Consider the following 27,688-nt stretch of genomic DNA (forward strand, 5'->3'; position numbering starts at 1 on the left):
AAGGTGTCTGGGTTGTAACTAGTCTGATGCAGACCGCTATTAGGTGTAGATTGAAAGATTTTCGAAAAATGACTGATCCATGTAGCCTCGTCTATAGCCACATCTATTTTTGGTCCAGTGGAGTTGGATAAAAAAGGAGATTTGACTATTTTCCAAAAAGCCTGAGAGTCCTTCGAGAGTGCGCTCTCGTGCAAGGCCTTCCACAGGGATGTTTTTAGTTCTTTTTTCCTCGTCTTTCTGGCAATAGTGTATTCTCTTCTGAGACCTTGGATCTTTGTTACGTCTCTGTTGGGTTCCCCAAGAGCTTTCCTCAGGTTAGACTGTGCTTTCGTGCAATCTCGACTAAACCAGCCTGTGGTCTTTCTATTATTTTGTTTGAGAGTTCTGGTTAAGAGGCTTTTGACATGTACTATAATGGCATTGAAGTTTTCCAGTATTTGATTGGCCGCTGCTTGGGGATCAAGACAAATCGAAATGTTTTTATAAGCAAGAGTAACTAGTTTCTTCGTAAGGATTTTGGGATCCACTTTTTCCCATTTGATAGTGAGGCCATTAGTCTTGTTCAACTCGAGCCTGTTCTGTGATAAGGTGTTGGCTATGGTTACCATCGGAGAGTTCGAGTGATGTATTTGGAGACTTAGAGTTAAAGCTGAGTGGTCGCTAAGGCAGTTTTCTAAGATTTTGAATGTTCCGATTTGCGGTTTTAGAGCTTCTGTAACTAGTATATAGTCCACTGTGGTTTCGTGGCCCCTTCCTCAATAAGTAGGCTCTAGTTTATCGATTGTTTGATGTATGGGATTCAAAATTTGCAAGTCCAAGTCTGCAAGTGCTTTGTTCATGGCGGATCCTGCTTCTGAGTGGATAAAGTGCGTTAAAGGACTGTCAGAGTCGTCTACTATCCCACAGGTATCAATAATGGGGCAGGGGTGCAAATTGAAATCACCGCCCCAAATTACGTGAGCAGTATCCCCTTTCTGTTCAAAGTAAGTGTGTTCCGTTATTTTGCCTTGGATTTGGTCGAGAACATTCACAAAATTATCAGGATCCAAGTTGTTGTATGTATTTACTGTTGAAATACGGGTTTTTTTCCCTACAGAGAATGTGAGAATCTGAAAATTCGGAAGGAGGTCTGTCTTGATGATCTTCATGCCTACAATTGTATTAGCCATGTAAATCACCAGACCCCCCTTCGGTCTACCCGAGGTACTGGGAAGGGCAGGAGAGGTGAATGTTCTGTATCCCACCAAATGGAGGGCTGCCGTTGACCATGTTTCTTGGATGAAAATAATTTGATAGTCCTTCAGGAAAACCGCTGCCGATCCATCCTCAATCTTATTACGGAGGCCGGCGACGTTCCAGAAGACCATGGAGAGCTGAGTGGGTTCACAATCTTGTGCAGCCTTATACTTGTGTGGTATAGGTGGAGTAGGCGTTAAGATTGAGTGTGAAGATACTACTGTAGTTGGCGAGGGCTCTGGGGGTTTAGTTGTTTGTCAATCGACCATTTCCAGGCCGCTGAACCTGTTCGTGGTCGGAAAGCCTAGCCAGTGTTGCCCATTGATAGTGTCTTCATAGTTAGGACCAAGCATTTGGTAAGGTGGTCTCTCCCAACGCTCCCAGTTTCCGAATCTGTTTTGGAGGCCCACGAACTGCCAAGGGACTTCTCTCTGGTGGTAGCTCTGATTAAGTGGGTACCGAGAGTTGATGGGTTCAGTGGGTCGCATTACAGTATTGGTGGCAGCGGTTTCTAGTTCCCATGGTTGCGGAATTGGCTTCCTCCACATGTTGTCAAATTTACGTTGATGGTTAGTATTATTATGCCTTTTCGGGTAAAAATAAGACAAGGGTCTTGTTACAATACCCCCGGGAGAGTTGTTGCATTCCCAGGAGCATATATAGTCAGCTATGCTGGGATCCTCGAACGTAATGACTATGCAGTCTCCTCGTATTGTTTTTTTTCTATATCCTACCCACGGAGTCCGGGATACTGAAGCTATTTTACTTTTACTTTTCCAGGGTGGCGGGACGGGACGGTTTGTGTTCAGCCAGAACTGAACCTTGTTCTTTAACGACCAGTTGGGTTCGGTTCCCTCACCTGTAAGTTCGGGAACCCCCGTCATGACTACCACATATGGAGTAGCCTCAGGTGGTAAATTTAGGGTAGATGGTTGTTCGGTTGTCCCCCTCGGAACATTTATTGTTTGGGGTGGCTTAGTAGTTGTTATAACGGGTGTTTTAGGCACAGGTGTTTTAGGAGCAGACGTTTTTGAGGAAGTAAGGTTTGCAGTTGGTATTGGTTGGGAACTGGCTTGTGGGGGGATAACCAAGGGCGTGGGAGCTAAGTTTTGTGGAATGGGAGTATTTGCCGGGAGGATTAGTGTGGTTTGCTTTTTGGACTTTGGCGAGGGTATAGTTACGGTTTTCTTAGATGCGGGGTGAGTAGACTCAGGTTTTGACGGAAGCTTGGGATGGGGTTGTGAAGGTAAGGATTGTAGGGGGATGGATTGTAAGGAACCAATGATTTTTGTTAACTGCCTCTCTATGTTAGTAAGTCTTGTTTCTAGTGGACGAATATGAGAATTTAGAAGAAAAGCTATCTCTGTGATTAGTCTTGCTGATTCTCTTTGTCTGCCTGTGTCTAGTGAGGTTATCGAATCTGGCATTAAAGTGTCACAGAGGTCACGCGGTACGTGGTGAATAGTTACCACGTTATTAGTTGGGGGAGCAGAGTAATCAGGAATCACCAAATCATTTTTGTTGGTGACCGATATCGGATGTTTAGATATAAAAGAGTTTGTGGTATGGTCTGATTTACTCTTTGCTTTCCTTTTTTTTACAGCCCCCTCCCGCTTGCCTCTCATTTGTCTGGTTTCTTCAGGTGTTGGATCGGGGAAGATGTCAGGGGTATTCTCAAGATCAGATTCTGAGAGGGTTACAGATAATTGGGATGCTGACAAATCGACGTTGTTGGGTAGGCTAAGTCTGTTCGTGGTCGCCGATGTCATCAGTGATGTCATCAGTGATGTCACTGACCATGTCATGAATGATGTAATATGTGACATGATCAGCAGTGGATTGCGGGTGCACGATATATAGTTAGTGCAACTAACTATATATGGAATTTCAATGGTTTTGTGTGAGTAAAATAAGGTTTTTTAAATGCTAATTCCTAACTATATATGGTCTATAACCTATGGTTTTTTCAGTGAATTTTCAAGGTTTTGTAAATGCTAATTCCTAACTATATATGGTCCATAACCTATGGTTTTTTCTGTGAATTTCATTGGTTTTTTAACAGCTAATATCTGTAGCTGTAAAATGTATTCTTCTTTAAATCCAAAAATATATTTTATATGTTTATGAATAATTTTTTTTTTAAATATTTTTTTTTCTTCGTTCCCGCTTCGCAAATCGGGAAGCTTCCCGTTAGCTGACCTTGATGCCGCGAAATAGACCGCGAGCCGGTAAACGTTTCTTTACCGCAAGTGCCGCGTTACAAAACAACATCGTGACGCCTCCCGTCCGCATGACGTTTCACGTTGTCGCGTGATACGTCATATGACGTACTACGTTAGCGAACTGGTACGCGAAGCGAGTCGCAAAGCGCAGGTTTCTGGAAGCAAACCGGGAGGCCCTGCAAAGCGCTTAACGTAAACACAGCAAGTCATGTGACTTGGTAATAACACTTTTCATTGGTTCATTTCACTTTTGGTTTCCTAATGATGTAAGACTAGGTCATATAATCTAAAATGAACACTTTTGATTGGTTGAGAACTCTTGTTTTTCCCAAATGATGAAAATCCCTCCTTCTTTCCTCACTCTGACTTTCATCATTGTGAGAGAAAGACCCTTTGTGATCACTGAGCAATGGCTTCTTTAGTAGCTTCAGCTGGTGCTTCCCCACCACCTCCACCACATCCAAGGAAGAGTGGACCACCTGCTCAAGTTATAATTCAACAAGAAGAAGAAGAAGAGGAACAGGAGGACGAGCACGAAGAGAGGCAGTTTTTGCCTGAGCAGCCCAGGACGTCTCACCGGAAAGAAAACTTCATTTGGCAATTTTTTAAAATTCCCAAAGGTCAGAAAAAAGTAAATGCAAGATACGTAACTTGCCTTATATGTCAAGATAGACTGTCCAGAGGGACCGACAAAAAATACAGTTTCGGAAACTACACAATGCATCGCCATATGACTAGGTGGCATCCTAACAACTACAGTGCTGCACAGTTTCGGAACGACCTAGATAATCTCCCTATTATGGCCAGAAGATCTGTTGTACCGGAAGTAACGGGACCAGAGGGCAGGGAGATGGTGCCAAATATACAAATGAGATTTGGTGAAGTAAAACACACCTGCGTATTTTGCGATGGATTCATTTCCTACGGAGAAAGAAGCATCACTCTGATCAACAGAGCTATTGACTATCATATGCAAGTTTGTCCGAAACGCCCAAAATAATAAATACTTCTTTTTTTTGTTTTGTTGCTCCTGTTGAGCCCTTTACAATGAATCGTTTTCATTGCCCCCTCCAAGAAAACCCCAAAAAAATATAAAACTGTTCCGAAAAATTCAAAAACAGTAAAAAAATGTTCAGAAAAATAAAAAAAAAAGTTCTTTTCAGAACTACCTCCCCGTTATTAAAAAATTGGTACAATATTTGGAACTGTGCCAACCTCTATTTCTCTTAGTTCGCTTCCTAGTTCGCTCGCCGGTACGCGAACTGGAAGCGAACCAAAAACAGTAAGTATAAGGGAGGGAAACACACACTTATGTTAAAATAAAGACAGCTATAGGGGAGTAAACTAGAGATACTATTACCCGTAATCCACTGCTGATGATGTCACATATTACATCATTCATGACATGCTCAGTGACATCATCAGCAGAGGATTGCGGGTTTTTTGACAACATGCCTTATCCACGGTTTAATAACGCTGCCTTTTGCTTTATATAAGTTTTCAAATTGTATGAAATATATACCAATAGGTCGTTATGAACCTTTAGGTAGTGCTTTTCTTCATGAGGTCTGGTCGCTTCCATACACATACAGATGTTTCAAAGATGATCAAGAAGTTTATCTGAATGGAGAGGAATGCACTGAGACGCCAGATCATTCACTAATGTGTAGGCACATACAGTTACACGGTTCATGCAACAAACACCGACCAAATATGGCTTGCGTGTTGCAAGGCACGCCAGTTCCTGCTATCATCCCCACGTTCAAGTTGTTGGAAAATGGTAGTTATTTGATGCTCAATAATGAAGATTGTTCTGAGTTAATTAAAAGTATTCCTTTTATCGTAACAGTAAGTGAACGGGTTATTTGCTGCAGAAATGTTCTATTTCCTCCCACACATGAACATAGGGAGTTTTCAATCTGGCCACAAATACCAACCTTGGGACACGTTTCAACGGCATGGCAAGAATAAGAGCTCTTTTGTCTCAGAGAGAGGTGGCCTTGAGTTCGGCCCGTGAAACTTTCGTACTTCACATAGCGAACACCCGTACAGAGGTGCACACCCTTTTCAATTAAGATTTGCCTTTCAATTTCAGCAACATGTTTCCGACTATCTTTAACGCATCCTCCACAAAGTCCCTGACACACTTTTTTAAAGTTGTTACCAGTAGCCTCGTGACTTCATTTGAGAAAATCTTTGGAGTCATCCCTGCTTCCTTTCATTGTATTTTCTGCACTCTGGTTCGTGGATTGGCATTTTTACTTGCATTACCAGCGGACGCTCTTGTGCTTTTTTACATTTTTAAATATGGATGTCCCTCCTATGCAACCTCCGACCCTGCAGCTGCTGACACTGTTCCGCAATCGCATGCTAGAATATTATGGCACAATGCCGTTGGCGATATTAAGCACGGCATATGGATTATCTTTTCGGTTCTCCTACTTCACCTGTATCCAGCCTGTATTTCACTGCCCGACCTGTGATTTCGATTGGGCCATTGATTTGTGTCTCTGCGGACCGGTTTCTCCTGACGTCGACTTTAATCAGCTGATGACTCCTATCATTACTCACGAGTTGGTTTGTCCTGGCGAAAGGATTATGGCTGTGGCATTGATGCATGGACTACTTGGTCCCTGGAATTTACTGGCGGCAGCACAGTCTTTCTTGGAACAGAGCTTTCTTGAAAACCCACCGAGCTGTCCTCTGATGGTGATAGAGGATCCGGTGCTGGGAGAGCACGTATGTTCTTTTCCGCTTTTAAATTGGATGGCTGAACTGTTTTCGGATGAAGACGGTGACTTCCTATTGGAGGCTGTTGCAGCTTATTTTGCATACACAGTTATGTCATAGACCTTTTTCATGTTTGATATGCTCAGTACTAGCATTTCATTGACAATTCATTAACTTATTTGTCAAGTTTTTATTATTTACCTTGCCTATTGGCTTAAGACTCGATAAAGTACTTGGCTGTTTTATTTTTCTTTAGCATTAAATTTTCCTAGTTTTTAATGCTTTACCTTGCGGACCGTCCACATATAAACTTGCAATCTGCTCTCATGAGATGGCACTTCTATTATCTTATTCAGTTCGTTTCCGGATCATGAGGAGGTGTCATCTAGGTCCTGGATATCTTTACACCGTGTTAAGTTAGCATGGGCTCATTACCGGTTTAAACGCCATTTTTCCTTTTTTGCAACTTCTGCACACGACACTTAGTTGTTGCTTTAGCTTTCCACCTAGTAGTTCATCGTGGTTTACATGAGAATAATATGTTATTGGTCTACTATCTGCTTTACTTGTTAAACTATATCTGTACAGCGAGTGCTAAAGTTTCAAGAACAACACGATACAGAATTGTTATGAGGTCTGATCTCCACGACTTCATACTCATAACATAAGTGCAACTTCTGCCAATTCTGGGCATGAGGCGGGTTTTATATTGCTTTGCCGAACACACATACACAACAGTTGATGCGGTTCACATGAAGAGAGAGCTGGTGTATGCTGATGTGATTCCTTCAAATCTAAGACACTAAAGTATGGGCACGCCCTAAACCAACACAAAGAGACCTTCTTAGCAAATAATATAATATGTGTATTAGGGAGGGTGAGATATAAGCAGCCGCGGGCCGTGGAGGGAGTTACGGTGAGGCAGGGAGGCGGGGAGGGGGAGAAGCAGGGTGGAGCCCTCTCTACCTTGCCCCTCCCCCTCCCCGCCTCCCTGCCCCACCGTAACTCCCTCCACGGCCCGCGGCTGCTTATAAGTGTTGCTAACTCTTATTCATTTACAGCATGTTAACATACTGTCACCATTCGCTTTTTATGTACTAGTAACTATGCTGGTAATTTTGCTACTGATAATATGTGTACTTGTATTCTCCACCCTGCTTCTCCCCCTCCCCGCCTCCCTGCCTCACCGTAACTCCCTCCACGGCCCGCGGCTGCTTATAAGTGTTGCTAACTCTTATTCATTTACAGCATGTTAACATACTATCACCATTCACTTTTTATGTACTAGTAACTATGCTGGTAATTTTGCTACTGATAATATGTGTACTTTTATTATCTAAGGTACTACGCCTGAGAAGACGGCATTAGTAAATAAACATTTCAAATACACATCTGTTCTTCTTAACTCCATTTTCTGGTTTCTAAGAAATCTATAACGACCGACTGTTCATGAGTTCCACGTATCCTGAGGTACTATAAGTTCATATTCTGGATTGTCTAAACATTGAGAGTTTGTTATATCCAATGTGACACTGTACCTAGCTTGCTAAGGAGTTTTTGATTACTAACGTGAGTTTTGGGACACCCTAATTCGCCGAGGTTCCAATCCTCTGTCCACAGTTCTGTGTGAGAACAGAAACCCTGCGACAGGGGCACCCCCGACCCTTGCTGGAGCTTCATCACACTTGCGATACAACTCTAGCAATGCATTCGCCGAGGTTCCAATCCTCTGTCCACAGTTCTGTGTGAGAACAGAAACCCTGCGACAGGGGCACCCCCGACCCTTGCTGGAGCTTCATCACACTTGCGATACAACTCCAGCAATGCGCCACCTTTACGGCACAGATACATCACGCATCTGTGCTGTTTTTGCCCCATGATGCGCCGCATTGTAAATGCAGCACACCATAGGTGACGGAACAGCGGCACAGAATGACTAACACATCCCTGGTGATGCGCCAGTCATCATAAATGTATCCCTATGCTACTTATCTTGTTAGAGATGAACCGCCATATATATCATCAAAGTTTTTTGCATTTCCTAAATAGCGAACTTTAAGGAATAAATAGCGATTCTTTACCATTCCTAGTTTGCGATGAGCTATTTGCTAATTAGCCGAATGTAGCCCAATGAAGCCCAATGTAGCCCAATGTAGCCCAAAGATGGCCGCCAGACACACAAAAAAACAAATGTAGCCCAAATATCAGCCAGATGTAGCCCAACTATAGCCCAGTGACAGAATGACCAATCAGCTTCGCAAACCTCCGTTACGCGAAGCGGAGCGCTGTTACAGATATATATCTTTTTTTGAACGTTAATTTCTCAAAATCCACTGGAGCACATATATTGAGACCTAGCAAAGGCACATCGGGCTACCAGTCCCTAATATTTTGCCAAGTTTCGTGCAAATCCATTCAGCCGTTCGATTATTATTATTATTCTTTTTTTTTGCCCCGCGGGGCCCTTTTAAAACCTCCACATCAAACCTAGGGGGTCAGCGAGGATCTACTATGCCCCCTTATAGTTATTTCCCCCTTTGTTTTGACCTCCTCTTGTCTCTCGATCCTACCGAGAGACAAGATGGCGGCCGCTACGGACTGTTTGGAATGTTGACAGACGCCGGAGAACCAATCAGCTTCGCTTCACAAAGCTCCGTTGCGCGAAAAGTCCGCGAACCAGAGCGCTGCCCAGTCCGCTGTTACAGATATATATCTTTTTTTAAACGTTAATTTCTCAAAATCCACTGGAGCACATATATTGAGACCTACAAAAGGCACATCGGGCTACCAGTCCCTACAATTTTGCCAAGTTTCGTGCAAATCCATTCAGCCGTTCGGGCTAAAAGTGAGGCCAACCGCCCTATGGAAATTAACATGGGAAAAACGCGTTTTGGGACCCCCCTTTTTTCTCGGCCCCCCCTTGACGAACCCCCCCAAAATTTTCAGGGGCTGCTCAGAAACAAAATGTGCCATTTTCCTGAAAATTTCAGCCAATTCCGTCCACAAACGCCAAAGTTATTAGACATAGAATTTTCAAAAAACCCATAGAGAAAAAATCCTAACTATATATACCTACTGGCGACCGCCAGTAGGTAATATATATATATATATATTTAAACATATTATTAAATAAACATATATAACATTTTAGAAAATGTTTAAAATTTATTGTTACAACTATAGTGAGTTCAACATTAGCAAAAGTGTTGGATAGCGTAGAGGTAAAATTTACTACTCCCACTCCAGTGGGTGCAACAGTAGGGAAAGCGCTGGATAGCGTAGAGGTTAAAATTACTATTCCCACTCCAGGGATGTATGACGTTACAACGCATACTTTTACAACGCCTACCATTACAACAAAACTTTTACAACGCAAAAACTTTTACAACGCATACATTTACAACGCAAGATTTTACAACGCATATACCTTTACAACGCATACCATTACAACATAAGTATTGGTAAGTATATAATAATTTTTTGAATATAAATTAATAAAAAATATTATAATATAATTTAATATAATTTAATTTTATTAAATAAATGTAATTTAAATGTAATTTTACTTTATTTTTACAAAGTACCCCTGTACCCCAAAAACCCAAAACTGACCCTGAACCCTAAAAATACCCCTTTACCCATAAACTGAAAACTGACCCTGAACCCTAAAAATACCCCTTTACCCGAAAACTGAAAACTGACCCTGAACCCTAAAAATACCCCTTTACCCAAAAACTGAAAACTGACCCTGAACCCTAAAAATACCCCTTTACCTACAAACTGAAAACTGACCCTGAACCCTAAAAATACCCCTTTACCCCAAAAACTGAAAACTGACCCTGAACCCTAAAAATACCCCTTTACCCAAAAACTGAAAACTGACCCTGAACCCTAAAAATACCCCTTTACCTACAAACTGAAAACTGACCCTGAACCCTAAAAATACCCCTTTACCCCAAAAACTGAAAACTGACCCTGAACCCTAAAAATACCCCTTTACCCAAAAACTGAAAACTGACCCTGAACCCTAAAAATACCCCTTTACCCAAAAACTGAAAACTGACCCTGAACCCTAAAAATACCCCTTTACCCAAAAACTGAAAACTGACCCTGAACCCTAAAAATACCCCTTTACCTACAAACTGAAAACTGACCCTGAACCCTAAAAATACCCCTTTACCCCAAAAACTGAAAACTGACCCTGAACCCTAAAAATACCCCTTTACCCAAAAACTGAAAACTGACCCTGAACCCTAAAAATACCCCTTTACCCAAAAACTGAAAACTGACCCTGAACCCTAAAATTAAAATATTTATCAATTAATCAATTATAATTAATTACCAATTATATTTTAATTAATTACCAATTAATAATTAATTAACAATTAATTTTAAAAAAATATCAATAAATAAATTAACATATTTAATTAATTATAATTAAATTACTTCCCACCCTATTCCCCTATAAACCCACAACCCGCTACAGAAAATAAATTACTAAAATTAAAATATTTATCAATTAATCAATTATAATTAATTACCAATTATATTTTAATTAATTACCAATTAATAATTAATTAACAATTAATTCTAAATTATTATCAATAAATAAATTAACATATTTAATTAATTATAATTAAATTACTTCCCACCCTATTCCCCTATAAACCCACAACCCGCTACAGAAAATAAATTACTAAAATTAAAATATTTATCAATTAATCAATTATAATTAATTACCAATTATATTTTAATTAATTACCAATTAATAATTAATTAACAATTAATTCTAAATATATATCAATAAATAAATTAACATATTTAATTAATTAGAATTAAATTACTTCCCACCCTATTCCCCTATAAACCCACAACCCGCTACAGACTTATATTACACAAAAAATAAAAATTATTATTAACTTACCTTAAATTCGATATTTTTGTTGTCTATATTATGTCTAGTCGATATTATGTCCATTCTATATTTTTGATTCGATATTATGTCCATTCTATTCGATATTAATTTTCTCTAGTCGATATTTTTGTTGTCTATATTATGTCTAGTCGATATTATGTCCATTCTATATTTTTTACTCGATATTCTGTCCAGTCGAAATAATTGACTCGATATTATGACTGTACACCCTCGCGCCCCTTACCGCCTTGCCGCTATGGGTCCTTGCGTGTCCACCTGGAAGGCTGCTGGCGCTGTAACAGAGCAGCGATGCGGCACCCGCGAAGCGGGTGCGGCGAGGAGTGGGCGGGAAACCTCGTGTACCAAGTGCCCTGGTGCGCTTGAAGGGTTCGTCTCTCTGGGTCTGTGTCCTCCGTTCAGAAATGCAGGAATGCAGAAAAGTAAGTGTCCCGCTGATGGCGAGAGCTGGGGCGCTTTATGAGCAACTTTGATGGGCGGGGGGCGGGGCCAGCAGGGAGAGCGGACCGGAAGCTCTTCCTTGGTCTCGCAGGGACTTCTGGGAAATGAAGTCCCCGCACGCTCGCAGCCCTGCTGGTGCCTCGCGCCCCTTACCGCCTTGCCGCTATGGGTCCTTGCGTGTCCTCCTGGAAGGCTGCTGGCGCTGTAACAGAGCAGCGATGCGGCACCCGCGAAGCGGGTGCGGCGAGGAGTGGGCGGGAAACCTCGTGTACCAAGTGCCCTGGTGCGCTTGAAGGGTTCGTCTCTCTGGGTCTGTGTCCTCCGTTCAGAAATGCAGGAATGCAGAAAAGTAAGTGTCATGGCACAACCAAACTAAACAAAACTATAGCTAAAACAGCACCTACTTTTTCCCTGGTACTAGACTTAGGTTAGGTACACTGGGGTAAAATTATTTTAGAAGCACCGGTTGACTATTCTAACCAGTGTTATTTATGTATGTATTTTTACATATGTCATAGTTACAGATCATCCTATTACAGTATTATTTTATATTACTGCTAACGCTATACGTTTTATACTTCGCATTCTGTCTTACGATTGTAGCAGTTCATATCTCTTGCATGAGAAATAAGACTGTTCAATAAACCCTTTTATTGAAACGCCCGTCTCTCTATTTCTATGCAACTCTGTAGAATCGAAGGATGCATGATTGACTGAGTGAAATAGTTATCTATTGTTTCCACAACTCTGAAGATATTGTTCCGACTCTAAGGGAAACAAACTTGTCATGTTTATCCGGTTGTCAGAGACTTATCGCTTCTTGTTAATTCGAGAAAGTTTCTAGTGACCTCTGAGTTAGTTGGCACACACAAGTAATTAAGTTTAATGTACTCGATAGAGACATACTGAGCTCAGTCCTATGTCAAATCTATAGTGTATATTATTCCAATGCGCAGAGCCTATTAGGGATATAGGAACTACACTACACCATCACCCCCTCAATGGATCCCTTGCATGGATGCTTTCACATGTGCCCCACATCTCCTGGTTAATTTCTCACATATGCCCTTCCTCTCCAGGTCCCTCGCTCTGTGTGCAGTAACAGCTGTCCTCCTGGGTACAGGAAGGTCCCCCTGGAGGGCCAGCCTGTCTGCTGCTACAACTGTGGCCCTTGCTCAGAAGGAGAGATTACCAACAAGAATGGTAGGTGATACACTGCATGCCAACCAATAGTCCTTTCCAAAGACCCAAATGAGAAACCGTACACATGTAAATTACACACGTGTGAGTTACCTTTGTGAATTGTCTCCTTAGACTGTATTTATTTAGTTTACATACATTTGAACAGAATTATACCATTATTTTAGGATCTGCCAAAATCAGGAAACCAATCCTCAATCTCTTTCTCTCCCTTTCTCTTTTGGTCTCTCTCCCAACCAGTGCTGGCCTTAGGGTAATGTGACCAGCGTCATTGCGCCATAAGCCAAGATCAAGGGTGCACCCCCTGCATGGCAGGCTGAATCGATAAAGGAGCAGCCTGCAGAGATCTTTGTATGCACAGGATTTTTCAGGGTATAATTTCAGTGGCTTGATATCTCTACAGCTCAAAGCACTGTAGGGAGAGATCTGCTATTTGTCTAGTCACAGTTTTGACTCATGACATATTAGCTTAGAGTGTTATTACTTCTGCTGCAAAGCACAATGTGGGATGTGCTGTACACACATTAGTATTTTCTGGATATAGCTAAGTGAGTTATTGCTTTTGTCACAGAGATCATCATCTTATTTTGAGTTTATAACTAACAATTCTTCTAATATAGAAAATTAAGCAATGAAATGGCAACAAAGTGCTGCATGCAAATACAAAGGCATAGGTTCAGAACCTTAATGTTTATTCCCCTCAATCTACCATTATTCTAAGGTTGTAATCACTGTGTTACGCTTATGGAGCTCATGTTATAAGAGTTTGTTCCTGGTTTGCATCAGAAAAGTGGTGCAAACCTGGTGCAAAGTATTGTATTGAGGCTTACTTTCAGTGCGGATCCTGAATTGAGTTGGACAGTAGCCCTAATGAGCTAGTTTATGCCATGGAGGCGTACCATGTGTGGTATACGGATGTCCGCATGTACTCACCCTTGAATGTCAGCACAAATGCTTATCTACTAGCTTTAACAGAAAGGGATAAGCATGAAAAAATTATGCATGCTCAAGGCAGGTGTAAAGTTGGAGAAAATATTTCCAAATTTGCAGGTGTGCTGCACATACAAAGTAGTAAAATGTTAAACTTTGTCAAACATTGAATTTTGTGCAGGAAGGGTACACTTTTAGTATGCATTCTAAGGTACAACAGCACTAGAGGACAGAACAACGGCACCTTATCCTAATTTCCTGGATCTATATTTTGAGGGTTTTTTTACTATTTTGTGACTTTTTCCACTACTTTTTCACCCTTTTTCTATAACTTGATTTTGTCATTTCTTTACTTACTTTTCTAATTCCTTCCTTTTATTTTCCACCACGAGTCCCAGAACCATGCCCAAGGGAGAGAGCAAGGGCAACAAGGGAAAGAGCAAAGCTGCCCGCATCCGCGACCGCCCTCCCTGCGGAAGGTGGCGCCCACAAGGGGTGCAGGCACGGGCCTTATTTGGTGAGGCGGAGGAGGCCACACTCTTTCTTTTTGTGCAGCACTACCTCCCCTTAACCCTAGGTGGAGGCTGCAGGCCTGGGACCAGGTACGGGCTCTGGGAGCATTGTCAGTGGTGGGGAAAGGTGAGCCAGGCAGTATTTTGCTGCTCTGATGTCCGGAGTACCGATACCCAGCTGATGCACAGGTGGTCCGATATCCTGGAACTCGACACAAGCATAACCTTTAGTGCTGTTGATGAATCCAATCAATGCCGGAAATTAATTATGATGGATTAGGTTCCTTTGGAAAAAAATTGAATTGCAATTTAAAAATACTGAGCATGGCTGGGCAAGCAGAAGAAGATCCTCGCCCTGCCTTGAAATTGAATTAGTGTTGCTTTCGCCACATCCGCCCCAGCAAGCGCGTAATAAATTATTGGTGTACATTTAATTTAGTCACACCTCAATAAATCACACAGCCCTGGGGAAGAGGGTTAGTGTTTGATGAATGGTTGGGTAGGGGGGTTTAAGGGGAAAGGTTTGACAAAGAAAAACACTACGCATGGACAAACAACAAATCACAATCTTGGCAGACAACCATATCCATAAATCTGTTAAGGGAGAAAAAGGAAATGCATGCATGATGATGATATTGATAACTTGATAGTTAATAAGAGATAAAGTAGTAGTTACTAATTACTACTAGACAATTACACAGTACAGGGCTGCAGTATATTATGCAATGAACCATGCCTGTCTGCCCTCAGAGAGACCCAAATTACATACAGTTTCTGTTCTGTTGTACCCGGCTTACTTTTAAAGATAGCAAAGAAAATTTAAAAAGGCTATAGCTATGAATTATAAGCAGAGAGCAAACATAATAACAGCAACACACAGTCATAGTGATTGAAGATAAAAAATGAATCAAATTATTTAAAAGATGCTGAATGTTGATACTGTTACTGTATGTTGTTATCCTGGCTAAATTGGGGAGTTGCATCTCAGCATTCCTCTTGGTCCTCCCTTCCATGGACGCTCCGTCCATCAATCTTGGGTGACGCCACTGCCTGCCTGGCGGATGTGGATTGGTAAGGTAAGTGTGAGTTGTTTTTCCCAGTATAGCACAGGGTAAGGTCTGGCTTGTAATTGTAGATGGAAAAGCAAAAGGGACATTGAAAACTCAAGGAGATAAAAAATGCATAAATTACGGTGGAGTGCAACAAGAACACTTTCAGTGGTGGTATGGGTAGGATACATCATGTCTACTCAGTTTCCAGCATTAACCTACAACAACAACAACAGGACAGAGCAGGCCCACGGCACCCGTGACCCATCCTCCATTTAGCTTAAATTATTTGACAGAGGCAGACAAAGCCCATTTACAGCAACATAGGATTTTACAAATTAAGTAACTAAATCAATGCACTGCTGTCAGTCATAACACTACACCCGACTCGACTCCACCACTACACAGACATGTAGGTCTGGTGTGGTTGTTGTTGACTTGTTTACCTTATATGCCAATCATGAAATACCCTGACTTATTCCATCAATCATCTCCAATCCTACTGAGCGACTGCGAAGATATATGTCACTGTGGTCATCATCATCTTATTATCCAATTCAGTGTGTAGTGTACAAAGTGAGTCTACATTCCATATTCAAAATGAAATTGCTCGGACTGCAGTACGAGTACAATTTTGTTCTTAAAAAACAAGAAGGAAAACATTGACTTGAGTTAATTTTAGTGTGTAGATTAAATAATAGTACACAATGAATTCCTTCATGCACAAGAAATAACAACAACACAAATCACTCAGTCAGCATCCAAGGCATGCCATCATTCATTACCTGTTCCTTCTCATCTTAAGTTAAGGGTTAGTCTCTCTCAGCTCGGAAAGGAGGATAGCTATAGTAGTCATCATGTCCAATTAGTTATTTTGGAGGGACTCAATGAGGCAACATTTTCTTTTTTCTTCTATTCCACATCCAATCATCATCTGTCTTGAGGGAAATTGATTTAGGGCAAGTCAGGAGGATGGAGGAGCAGGATTCGGAGGAGTGGACTTCAGAGAAATGCAGACAGCTGCAACTGCAATATGGCAATAAAAAGACTAGAAGACGGTGGAGATGGCTTTGTTGTGATTCGAAGTTTCTAACCAGAAAGACTGACACACAAATAAAAGTCATTAAGGGAGGAAGAAAGTAAGAAGTTCAAGCCTAGTTGTCAGGGAAGTATAGCTCATCTTCAAACTCTGGGGGTTCAACCAGAAGTAGGTCATCTTCATCTAACACACTCCTCCCATCACCTAAGTTGCTATCCTCCTCTTTCTGCATTGATTCATGTATTGTATAATTCGGTGTTATAAAGTGCTGATTCATTTTGATCATGGTTAATCTCTCCACGTTTTTGGGTGAGAGACTGGTCCTTTTCACTGTTACAATGGCACCAGCAGCACTGAAAACACGTTCAGAAGAGACACTTGCGACAGGGCAAGCCAGATAGTTTATCGCCAGCCTGCTCAGCACTGGCCATTGGTTCCTTTTCCCATACCAATACCGCAGTGGGTTTTGATCAATGTAGACCTCTGTGGATCATCCAGATAGGACTGGGCCATCCACTCAATGTTATGGGGTGATACAGTTTGTTTGGCCTCTTTTTCCTTTACATCAGCACTAGACCTAGCAAGCCCTTGCTGTAAATACCAATCCTGTGCAGTTTTTACTGGGGCTGATGATCCGGGTCTTGCTGTTGTTGTCAATAGTGTTGGTGACCGCTCTGAACCAAAACGCACTGCCCTCAGGCTCTAAAGTGGAACTTGACACCGGATGCCCTGCTGCAGCACTTGTTGTGGGTTTGAGTAGCGGGCCTTTAATTGCCAGCCGTTCATTTTCAAAGTGACTGGCTACCTCAGCTATCCAACTTTTTTACTGGGCAACATCCACTTCTGAAAAAGGAATTAATGTCTTACTGTTCAGTGCCGATTTGTACCGTGGATGCAGAATTGTGGCACAAGTGTAATATTGTTTTGACACAATCTTAGTTTGCACCCTTGTATTTTCAGCTAAACTACAGGGTAAGATCTCCACCAAATCATATGCTTCTTTTTTTCCTCCACACCTATGTACGCTATAGTCACCTCCTTCAGTTGTTGCTGTAGCATGTACAACAATGGGATAGTTTGGCCCATAGTACAGTCATCCTTGCTGACTTCACATGTGAAGACCTCGACAGGAAGAAGCATCTCTGTCAGGCATTTACCTAGGCACCATTGGTCCATCTGAAGGGTCATGCCTTTCACAGTAGCATCCCCTCTTTGCATGACATATTCATTGATTGGTCTGTACTGCTCAAACAGACAGTCAAGCATGTAATAAGTTGAGTTCCAACGTGTTGCCTCCTCCTGGATGAGTGCTTTGACTGGCATTCTATATTTACATTTCCGGGCTTTAAAAGAAAGGCTGAAATGTGTGCATATTCTTCGGCAGGTGGTCAGTAAGTTGTTGACTATGGCTTCTTTTTTCAGAAAGTCTTGAACAATAATGTTAATGCATTGCGCCAAACACGGGACCCTGAAATAGGCATCATCCTCCATGGCCTAAAGTACATTACTGCCATTATCTGTGCCAACAAAACCAATGTTAATCCCTCTTGGGCACAGCCATTCAAAGACCTTGCTGTTAAACTCTTCCAAAATGTTTGCAGCAGTATAAGATTTCTCCATGGCAAACAGCGTGTTTCCGAGTAGCATTACAAATCACAGCAGTGTCAACAAGACTTGCTTCAGATATCTTTTCTCTAACTCCCACAAAAGAGATCCAGTGTGCAGTGATGCATATGTAATCAGTAGCTTGGCAACTGGTCTACATGTATGTTGTCAGGTGGATATTGTGAACAACACTCTGCTGCAAAGCTTGTCCGAGCAATTCCAGCACATCGTGATGTAGTGCTGGAACAGCAACTCTGGCGAAATAGGACCAAGTGGGAACTTTCCATTTAGGGCAGATGGCTGACACAAATTCAAGGAAACCCACCCCTTCCACAAAAGAAAAAGGGGGAAGGTTCAGCGCTAACATTTTAGCCAGCTTCAAATTGAGCAAATGTGCCATTGTGTGGTTGCGTTCATACTGCAAGTCTGACCTAAACATGCTGATAATGGTAGCCTGTATTTTTTTCTTTTCTTGTGTCACCGATGCAGGTGACTGAAGCATGCTGTCAATTGTAGGCTGGAATATTTTCCTCTGTGGTGCAGCTGTCTTCTTGAACCCAGTTAGGCTCAACGACACACTTTTTTTCATTGCAGTACTCTGTTGCCTTGGTATCTCAGCCTGACTCTTACTATGGTGCCATGTTACTGAGGATGTGGGCAGTACCACTACACTGCTGGGGACAGGGATAGAAATGTCTCCCTCTTGTTCACCTTCCACTGCAATCATATCTTCTTCTACTTCATCCCCACCAACAGCAATGGATGCAGTTTTACTTTTTTGTAAGCGAAGTAGGTGAGCCTCCCACTGGATGATGTGGTGTTTTTTTAGATGACTTGTTTGGCCTCCGGTACCATTGTTTGTACCAAGCTTACCCTGCCTAACAGCGTGTCGACAAATTGAGCATTTAGCAATGTTCTTCTCCGTACTGCTAACCGAAAAGAAGACCCAAACTGGGCAGCTGTACTTTCTGGTGCTGCTGGAGATGCCACTTTCAATGCCAGATGAATTGGAGGGGGGTGTGGAATTTGACTCTGCACTTACAGTACCACTACCTACTGAGGTGGTGGTTGACCTTGATGTAGGTCCCTGTTGGGCCTTAGCAAATGCAAATATGGAAGCTGGTGTTACCTGTCTTGGTTGTAACTGTGCTACATCCCTCGCAGCAATTTTTGATAGGGTGGTAATGTTGATCTCCATCTCCTCCAAGCCGGGAGTGATGTTCGTAATGACAGGCTAGTCATCATCATCATCCCCCTCTTCTACATCTATCTCCATAACTCTAAGGCTTTCTGGAACCTTCCTTTTTACTAGCCTTGTCTTGTGGCTTGCATCACTCTCAGACTGAGTTGGTGCATTCCAAGTGGCATCTAGATCATCAGAAGCGGGGCTTGAAGAAGAAGTTGATGGACTAACCCTTCTTTTCCTTGCTGGGGATCTGGAAGACAATGGATCTTCTGAAAAAGTGGCTTGCTCCTCTTCATCTGCAGGAAGCTCGATTTCCTGAACTGCTCCTACTTCAGAAGGATCAACTACTATTGTGGGCTGTTGTTGTGGCTGTTGTGGTAGCTGTTCTGGAGGCTGTTGTGGCGGCTGTTGTGGCGGCTGTTGTTGCGGTTGTTGTGACGGCTGTTTTGGTGGCTGTTATGGCGGCTGTTGTTGCCCACTTATCTGCAGAGTTTTCGCCTGTGTTGATTGGGTACTACTTTGTGATAATGACATTTCAACAACACTGCTTGTTGGGAGACTGGCTACCTCTGCAACACTCATGGGCTTGGGCCTAGGTTTGTGGGGTGAGCCCGCTGATGTAGAGGTTTTGCTCCCAGCTTGGTCCCCGGACACCGCTAATGCAGGCGTAATTTCTTGTTTCCCAAAAAACATTGTGGGCGGCACACCAGTCTTGTTAAGTGCCACTTCCGTCTTCTGTTCCTTCTTCTCACTGGCAACTTTCTTGGTACTGGAGGACCTGGTAATTTTCTTTGGGGCCATCTTCTTCAGATGTCAGCAGGACGCTGTTGCAGAAGTTGCAGAGATGTCTGTGGCGATACGTCATGTGACTTTGTGCGCAGCAGGACTTGTGTCTGGCAGTACAACGGGTGATGATGACACCTCCTCCTCTGTCTTTTTGTGCACCTAAAAGCAAAGAAGCCAGGAGAAGCACATCAGTGAAATGTTGCATTTGTTGTTGTGGTTCAGTTACTACTAGTACAAACAAACAAACGTAATATATAACTTAGTGTGTGGATGTCACACTTGTTATTGTTATATTATTACATGTTTTTTAACTCTGTTTAAGTTAAAAAAAAACATAACAGTGTAGCCATTTGTGAGACATTGACAACAAGGCCTTTCATGGTATACTTACTGTGTACTCTCAGGAAGGATAGGAAAGAAGAAGAACAAAAACCAAAATACAAAAGTAATGGAAGTAGAACCTGTTTGTTTGGCATTAAATTATTTGCTCATCACGTCATTGAGGGAGCTGCAGCTGGCAAAGGAATGGATGGAAGCAGTAAGCAAGAGGAACATAGGAAAGACATGCAGCCATATAAAGCAAAAGCAGCACACTACTAAAGTACCACCACAAAATGGCCACTAGGAACATGGACACTTACATTCTCAAGTGACAAGCAGGAGGCCTGGAAAACAATGAACTGAAACAGGCCTAAATAGCCAGGCAAAAGAGGCACGCTAAACAAGACAGCTTTAATGCAGTAAAATAAAAAAACGAAAATCCACAGGGCTAAACAAAGTGTGCAAGTTACACAACAAACACACCACACACAACAAAGGCATTTATTTAACATACACCAAAAATGTGAAATACCCCAAAAAAACACATTTTGCAATTCAATTCCAAGCCTTCCATGCCCTAAATGATATTTAAATTCAACAGAACACTGAGGAAAAGTTGTTTCATGCACCAGTGACTACCTCTGAGCCTACTGGATGAAAGGCCTGTTGGCAGACTAGGCCACAAGCTTGTGTGCCTATGGCAAAAGCACACTGCCTGGCTTCAAAATGGCAACATGGCCAGACCCACAACAACAAGAAGCCTAGGCCAAAAGGAACAAAGGAAACATATGCAGGCCTAGGCCCTGTACGGCAAAAGCAGCCCACGTATAATATCTACCACCACCAAATGGTCACCAACCACATGGACACTCACAGTCACAAGAAACAAGCATGAGGCCTATAAAACAATGAACTGAAACAGGCCTGCAATAGACTGGCAAAGGAGGCATGCTAAACAACACAGCGTTAATGCAAAAATGAAAATCCACAGAGCTAAACAAGATGTGCAAGTTACAACACAACACACCACAAACAACAAAGGCATTTATTTAACACACAACTATCGTTAGAACCTCTACTTAATAAACGGTCCTACTTGGGCCTAATTCAGCTAGCCACTACTCCGCCAAGTTTTCCTTCAGTCTTTGGTATGGATAAGGATTTAAACATCGCAGATAGCGATCTGCATCATTCTCCTTCCCAGGCTGTCTCTAGAGCAGTGAGCAGGGAATCTTCCTAAGAAAACTTAAGTATGGAGCCTAGGCTAGAAATTATATCTGAGGAGAGTGTTTTATCCCTCATCCTAAATACAATAACTAAAGATAGCTTGAAACCTATCTCGCAAGGCCAAAGGCCTACACCTAAACGAAAGCGGGGGGGGGGTAATCATAAGGGAAGATTGGCAAAAACCCCCAAAATATATACAAGTCCACCTAAGGAAAGTAGCCTAGCTCCTAGGAAAACAGTGGTAAATTTGTCTGCCTTATTGTCTTCCCACTCCCAAGATGTATTTGATAAAACAGAAAAACTTTTGAAATCATTGATAATACCATTGGTTGAAAGAATAAAGAGAATAGGGGAGAAGTTGGATTCAATAGAGGAAGTGGTAAAGTCTAATAGCGTACTTATAAATAAAGTGGTTAACCCCCCACATAACCGGATTTTGAATTAGGCTAAGCAAATCATAACATCTGGGCTGGAGAAAAGAAATGACCCGAGTGGGGTGGCCCGGACATCACCGCCCCTACTTAACACTGCGACACCATTGAATAACGCTAATGGTGTTTTAGTGCAGAGAGAGGAAGGTACTGTGGGACTGGCTAAGGAAGCCTCTAATAGAGAAATGAAAAATAGTAATGATGGAAAAAGAAACAGATCCTTACCCCGCATTGACCTACCACCTGAGGCAGCTCCATATGTAGCTGTCCTTGCGGGGGTCCCTGAATTAGCAACTGGGAACTAGAGGGATACTATGAGCTGAAAAACAAAGTAGTCCATTGGCTAAGCAAGAATAGACCACTACCACCATGTATAGATGGGGAAATTCTCCATGTAAGGAGAGTTGGGTGGTTGGGACATAGGCCAAAAAACTCAGCAGGGGACCTGGTCATAGTTACCTGTAAGAATAGGGGCGTTACTGCTTACATCCAAGGCTGGTGCGCCCAGGGAGGGGAGGGTGGCATAGTCCCGCGGGACCTTGGCTACTTTTACCCTAGATTACAAGACACGTTAGTGCCAAGATTTCACCCAGGAAACTACCATACAGCCAGACTAGTTGATCCCTACTTTAATGGTTTTAATATCCCAACCTCGAATCAATTTTCCCTGTTATCAGGCTTAGAGGCGGTTGATTGACTTACGAAAGAGATATCCAGCCACGGTGAAAATCTAACTATACTAGAAAGACCAGGGACTTGTGTCCTGACGACAGAGAGGGGGCGCAGGGAGGGGTCTGCGGAGACGCAGCGGGATGTGCACGATCTTCCAGAGAATTGCGCTATGGTTAGAAGCGGACACAGGGACATTACATATAAGGATGGACTCTTTAATTCTCTCACTGCAATAGGTACTCATATTCCTGGCAAAATTGACGCATCCAGGAACTTAATTCCACGGGGAGATTCATTGGGGGAGCCCCTAGTAATGAAAGATTCAGGTAATCCAACTACTGCTACAGACATTGGGGAACCATGTCGTATAATGTTCTGGAACATGACAGGCCTTAGAGCTAAAAAAACTAATCCTATTTGGCAAAATATTGTAAATGGGTATGATATCCTGTGTTTCCAGGAGACATGGAGTACAGAGCCACTCCATCTCTGTGGATATTACACTTTGTTTACACCGGCAGTGGGTGTGGCACATGGTAGGGCTAAAGGGGTTCTGTGCACATACCTATCGAACCAGTTGAATATTAGGAAGTTAAACAACCTGTGCATAATAGCTACTATCAACTGGTGAAGATAGCTATTAACAAAGTGGCGTCTGTCATAATTATTAATTTTTATAATAAAATCCCCACAGGTGAAATCGAAGTAACCCTAAAAAATATGGGTACCAATATAAAAAGGGTAATTGATACAAATTCTACAGAAGTATCTGTCATCTGGGGGGTGATTTTAATTGTACAATTTGCAAAATGGGACGACAAGGAGTTTGCGGTATTATGTTAGATCAGGATACCAACATAACACATTTTGAGCACACTTTGTGCGGGGATTTGTTAAATGATATTGTTTTCTGGCGATCTGGGGTTCACAAATGAAATCGGCCAAAGAGAGTCTCCCTTCAATCCGACATTTAATGGTAGGGGTGCGTCCACTATAATTGATTTTATTCTATTCCTGTGAAGTATGGACGTAAGATCATAACTTGTCAGACTATTAATAGTGCATTAAGTGATCATTATCCACTAATTATGGAGATCTTAAACCCATTTCGGGAAGTAGGTGGTGGCCAAATTTGCAGGCAGATTGTCTCGGACGTAACCCTGAGAAGACAGAACAGTTATTCCCTTAAATGGTGTAGGGTGGTCCCTGATGATTTTGTGTCCAACTTAATGTCCAGGTGTTTGACAAGTTTTCTGACTTGTTTGGATGAGAATGCTGACAGTAAGGGAATTCTCAAACACTTCGACATTATTGCATCTTATATCAGGGATATTTTATGGGCGGAATCAAAAAATCGTAAGGAGGTGACTAGAAGTTGGTTTGATTCCGCATGTACAAAGGTCCACACGAAACCTAAACACGCTCTGCACATGGGCCCTCGTGATTCCCTATTGGTTAAGGAGTCGAGGAAAATCTATTACGAGGCACTGAAAAAAAGGAAAGCAGCCATTAAAAGGGGTGTGTGGGAGTCACTATGTGAGGCCTCAGAGAGTAGTGATATAACTGCTTTCTGGAAAGCAGTAAATGCCCCATTCTTCTCTGATGATACTAAAGCATGCATTGAAATCGCGATCTCAGAGGAGGAATGGGTAAACCATTTCGCCCAACTGTATAGCACCCTAAATATGGTGCAACAATCTCCACCTTTAAGTATGGGGGAATTGAGGGCTAAGGGTATGAAACTGGACGTCACCTTGGAAGAGGTAACTGCGAGCATTAAAGCAACACGGGGAGGCAAAGCTCCGGGCCCAGACAGAATACCACCTGATCTGTTTAAAAGTAACATCTAGCTGTGGGGCCCTATTCTAGTCCAACTATTTAATGCCTCCACCGAGATGGGTTTGATTCCCTCGTGGTTCACTTCTGTTATCGTGCCCATATTTAAAAAGGGAGATAGGCAACAATGTACGCGCTACCGACCAATCTCCTTACTGGATTCTTCCATGAAAATCCTCGGGAGAATTATTTTAACTACACTACAAAGTTGGGCGGAAGATAACACCGTTATCAACAATCTCCAGTATGGGTTCCATAAAGGGGTTGGAACAATAGATCAAGGGCTAAATGTATTCATCCTGCAACAAAAATACACTAGGGCCAGGAGGGAGAGTATTTACTTAGTATTCGTTGACTTAACGTCAGCATTCGACTGTGTTTGACACTGTAAACTATGGGTGATTTTAGAAAATCTGGGGGTGGAAGAAAACATTATTTATTTCCCTAGAGAAGTATATTTAGGTGCCACTGCAACTGTACGATATGGTAGAAATGGAGAATGCACAAGATCGCTTGACATAGGGCACGGGGTACGTCAGGGGTGCGTCCTTGCCCCTTTTTTATTCCTACTTTATATAAATGACCTTGAAAAAAGTCTATTGCAAGCGTCCAGGGACATACCTATGGTAGCTAAAAGACCGATCCCTGCGCTTCTTTACGCAGACAATGCGGTCATTATGGCTCGAACGCCCCTTCCCCTTCAACGTCTGATAACATCTTTTAAAACCTTTATGTCAAATTTAGATCTGAAGATTAATTGTACCAACACGTTTTCCATTAATTGTGGTTTAGGCATCAACAAAAGGAAAAAGATCATGTATATTAATGCTAGTCGTTTAGATTCCACCCCCACTTTCCCATACCTAGGCATTTTGTTCCACGAAGCCGGCACATGGGCATGTGCCATTAAAGCAAGAATGAATTATGGCTTTAAAAAATTTCGCAAAAAAGATGGGGAAAAAACCTACTGTTGAACTTGTAAGAATTTTTAATGCTACATGTATTTCCACTGTTGTCTATGGCGCTGGTTTATGGGGTATGACAATGTAAAATCAATCCAGTGTGCTGAGAACATGTCACATGGAACTCGGCCAACCGTATATCGAAGACACAATTAGTGCCCAGCCAATACTATTATGGCATAGGGTCTGGACTAATGAGGATGGTGTATTAAACCGTGCCATTATAAAGGATGTGTTAAGTTCTGCACACGTGAGTAGGATAAAATGGTTTGCTTATGTAAAAGATTTCTTAGTGAAAATGGGCTACCAGACTTATTTTGATGACCCACTTTCAATGTGTAATATTTCTAGGAAATCTTTGAAAAATCATTGTATGAGATACCTAGAAGAGAAAAGAGCAAGTGAGGAAATTAAGAAAAAGACTGTTTTAGCTCACCAAATGATTTCGCCACAGGGTAAAATACAACCATACCTAACTCTTCGCATGAGCGATCAGGAGCAGTTCGTTCTAACACGCTTTAGGCTAAATATTGTTTTTAGAGTTTTTAGTTTCCCTGTCATAAATACCTGGTCGCGTGATCTAATGAAATGCCCGTGTGATGATTTATCCGAACAATCGGACATTCATATTTTATTTTTTGTAAGTTTTACTCTTTACCCTGAAAAAGACTGATTGTTCCTATACTGAAGGAGATGGAGGCTAACCGTTGACGCCCAGCTTTTTTAGTACTACAGAAATTGGATGTCGTACTGACTGTAGCAACTATCTCTGAATTTTTCAACAATTTGTTTAGACTTCGTAAATCTATTCGTATTGGAGAATGTTATATTTTATTTAATTCCCTTATGACTGTCCCCTATTATAATGCAATTTGCTCTTTTATTATGAAAATTATGTGTACTTTTATGGTTACCTGTTTTTAATGAATAAAGTTTTGAAATGAAATGAATGAACACACATCAAAAAAGTGAAATGCCCCAAAAAACACATTTTGCAATCCAATCCAAAGCCATCCATGCCCTAAATGATGTTTAAATTCAACAGAACACAAAGAAACAGTTCCATGCACCCGCACCCATGACTTCCTCTGAGCCTACTGGATGAAAGGCCTGTTGGCAGACTAGGCAAGAAGCTTCCAGGCCTAGGCAAAAGCACACTGCCTGGCTTAAAAATGGTCAACAGCCACATGGCCAGGCCCACAACAACAAGAAAGCGAAGGCAGACAATGCAGGCCTAGGGCAAAAGCACACTGCCTGGCTTCAAAACGGCCGCCAGCCACATGGCCAGTCCCACAACAACAAGAAGCCTAGGACAAAAAGGAACAAAGGAAACACATGCAGGCCTAGGCACTATATGGCAAAAGCTGCACACCTATAATACCTACCACCACCAAATGGACACTCAGTGTCACAAGCAACAAGCAAGAGGTCTGGAAAACAATGAACTGAAACAGGCCTGTAAAAGGCTGGCAAAGGAGGCATGCTAAACAGTACAGCTTTAATGAAAAAATGCAAAAACAAAAATTCATGGAGCTAAATAAGGTGTGCAAGGTACACAACACAGCACACCACACACAACAAAGGCATTTATTTACTACATACCAAAGAAGTGAAATACCCCCAAAAAACTAATTTTGCAATTCAATACAATGCTATCCATGCCCTAAATGATGTTTAAAATAAATTCAACACACACCAAAGGAACAGTTGTTTCATCATGCACCCACCATGATTAGCCCTGGGCCTACTGGCTACACACAATAAATGTTTTTAAAAAATGATGACAAGTACCAAAATTGTAGTTGTAGCAACTGCAATGCCTCAATCAACCAAACAACAACACCAACTTACTTGTAAAATCTCAAATCCAAAAGTCCTCAAATCCAATGATATATGATGCAGCAGACACAAAGAGTGATCCTTCCTGCTCGAAATCCAAATGAAAAATGAACAGGAGATGGAGAAAACACTGGGAGGAGCCTGCTGGGCAGGAACAGGACGTTAGAGAATCTGTGGCACTTCCTTCCTCTCCCAAAAAAAAGTTTTTTTAAAAAGTACTCCTTGCAAAAAAAATACAGCCAAATGTCAATCTGAGGAGTTTTTTCATCCAAATCATAATTTTTGAGAAGGTTTTATGCTGCACAAGATATTATTCTACTCCAGATTGCAAATTTTTTGTGTACGGCTTCGCGAGCTTCACCAAACTGCCGCCACATGACCGATGGCGTGTCCTAATGACGTGTTCGCGATCGCACACTCTTGCGGTGTCCGTTGGGGCTGCGATTTACGTGTTTGGAATCTCACACTCTCGCAAGATTGCGCAGCCGGCTACCCAAATCTTGTTTTGCACACAGGAAAACTCGTCGGCGA

At 42.0% G+C, this 27,688-nt stretch overlaps 1 protein-coding gene across 2 annotated transcripts in view; it reads left to right on the top strand.

Moving 5' to 3' along the window:
- Positions 1-27,688, top strand: part of LOC144784917 (vomeronasal type-2 receptor 26-like) — a 112,102-nt gene that overhangs the window by 17,118 nt on the left and 67,296 nt on the right. The window contains exon 2 of one of the 2 annotated variants that reach the window (XM_078664030.1): positions 12,642-12,765. The exons of the other annotated variant lie outside the window; for it this stretch is intronic. Within the exon in view, the coding sequence (XP_078520156.1) occupies positions 12,642-12,765 (124 nt within the window). The remainder of the gene's footprint in view (positions 1-12,641; positions 12,766-27,688) is intronic. 2 annotated transcript variants of the gene reach the window in all.

Source organism: Lissotriton helveticus, chromosome 10 (genome assembly GCF_964261635.1).
Source record: "Lissotriton helveticus chromosome 10, aLisHel1.1, whole genome shotgun sequence".
Lineage (NCBI taxonomy): Eukaryota > Metazoa > Chordata > Amphibia > Caudata > Salamandridae > Lissotriton > Lissotriton helveticus.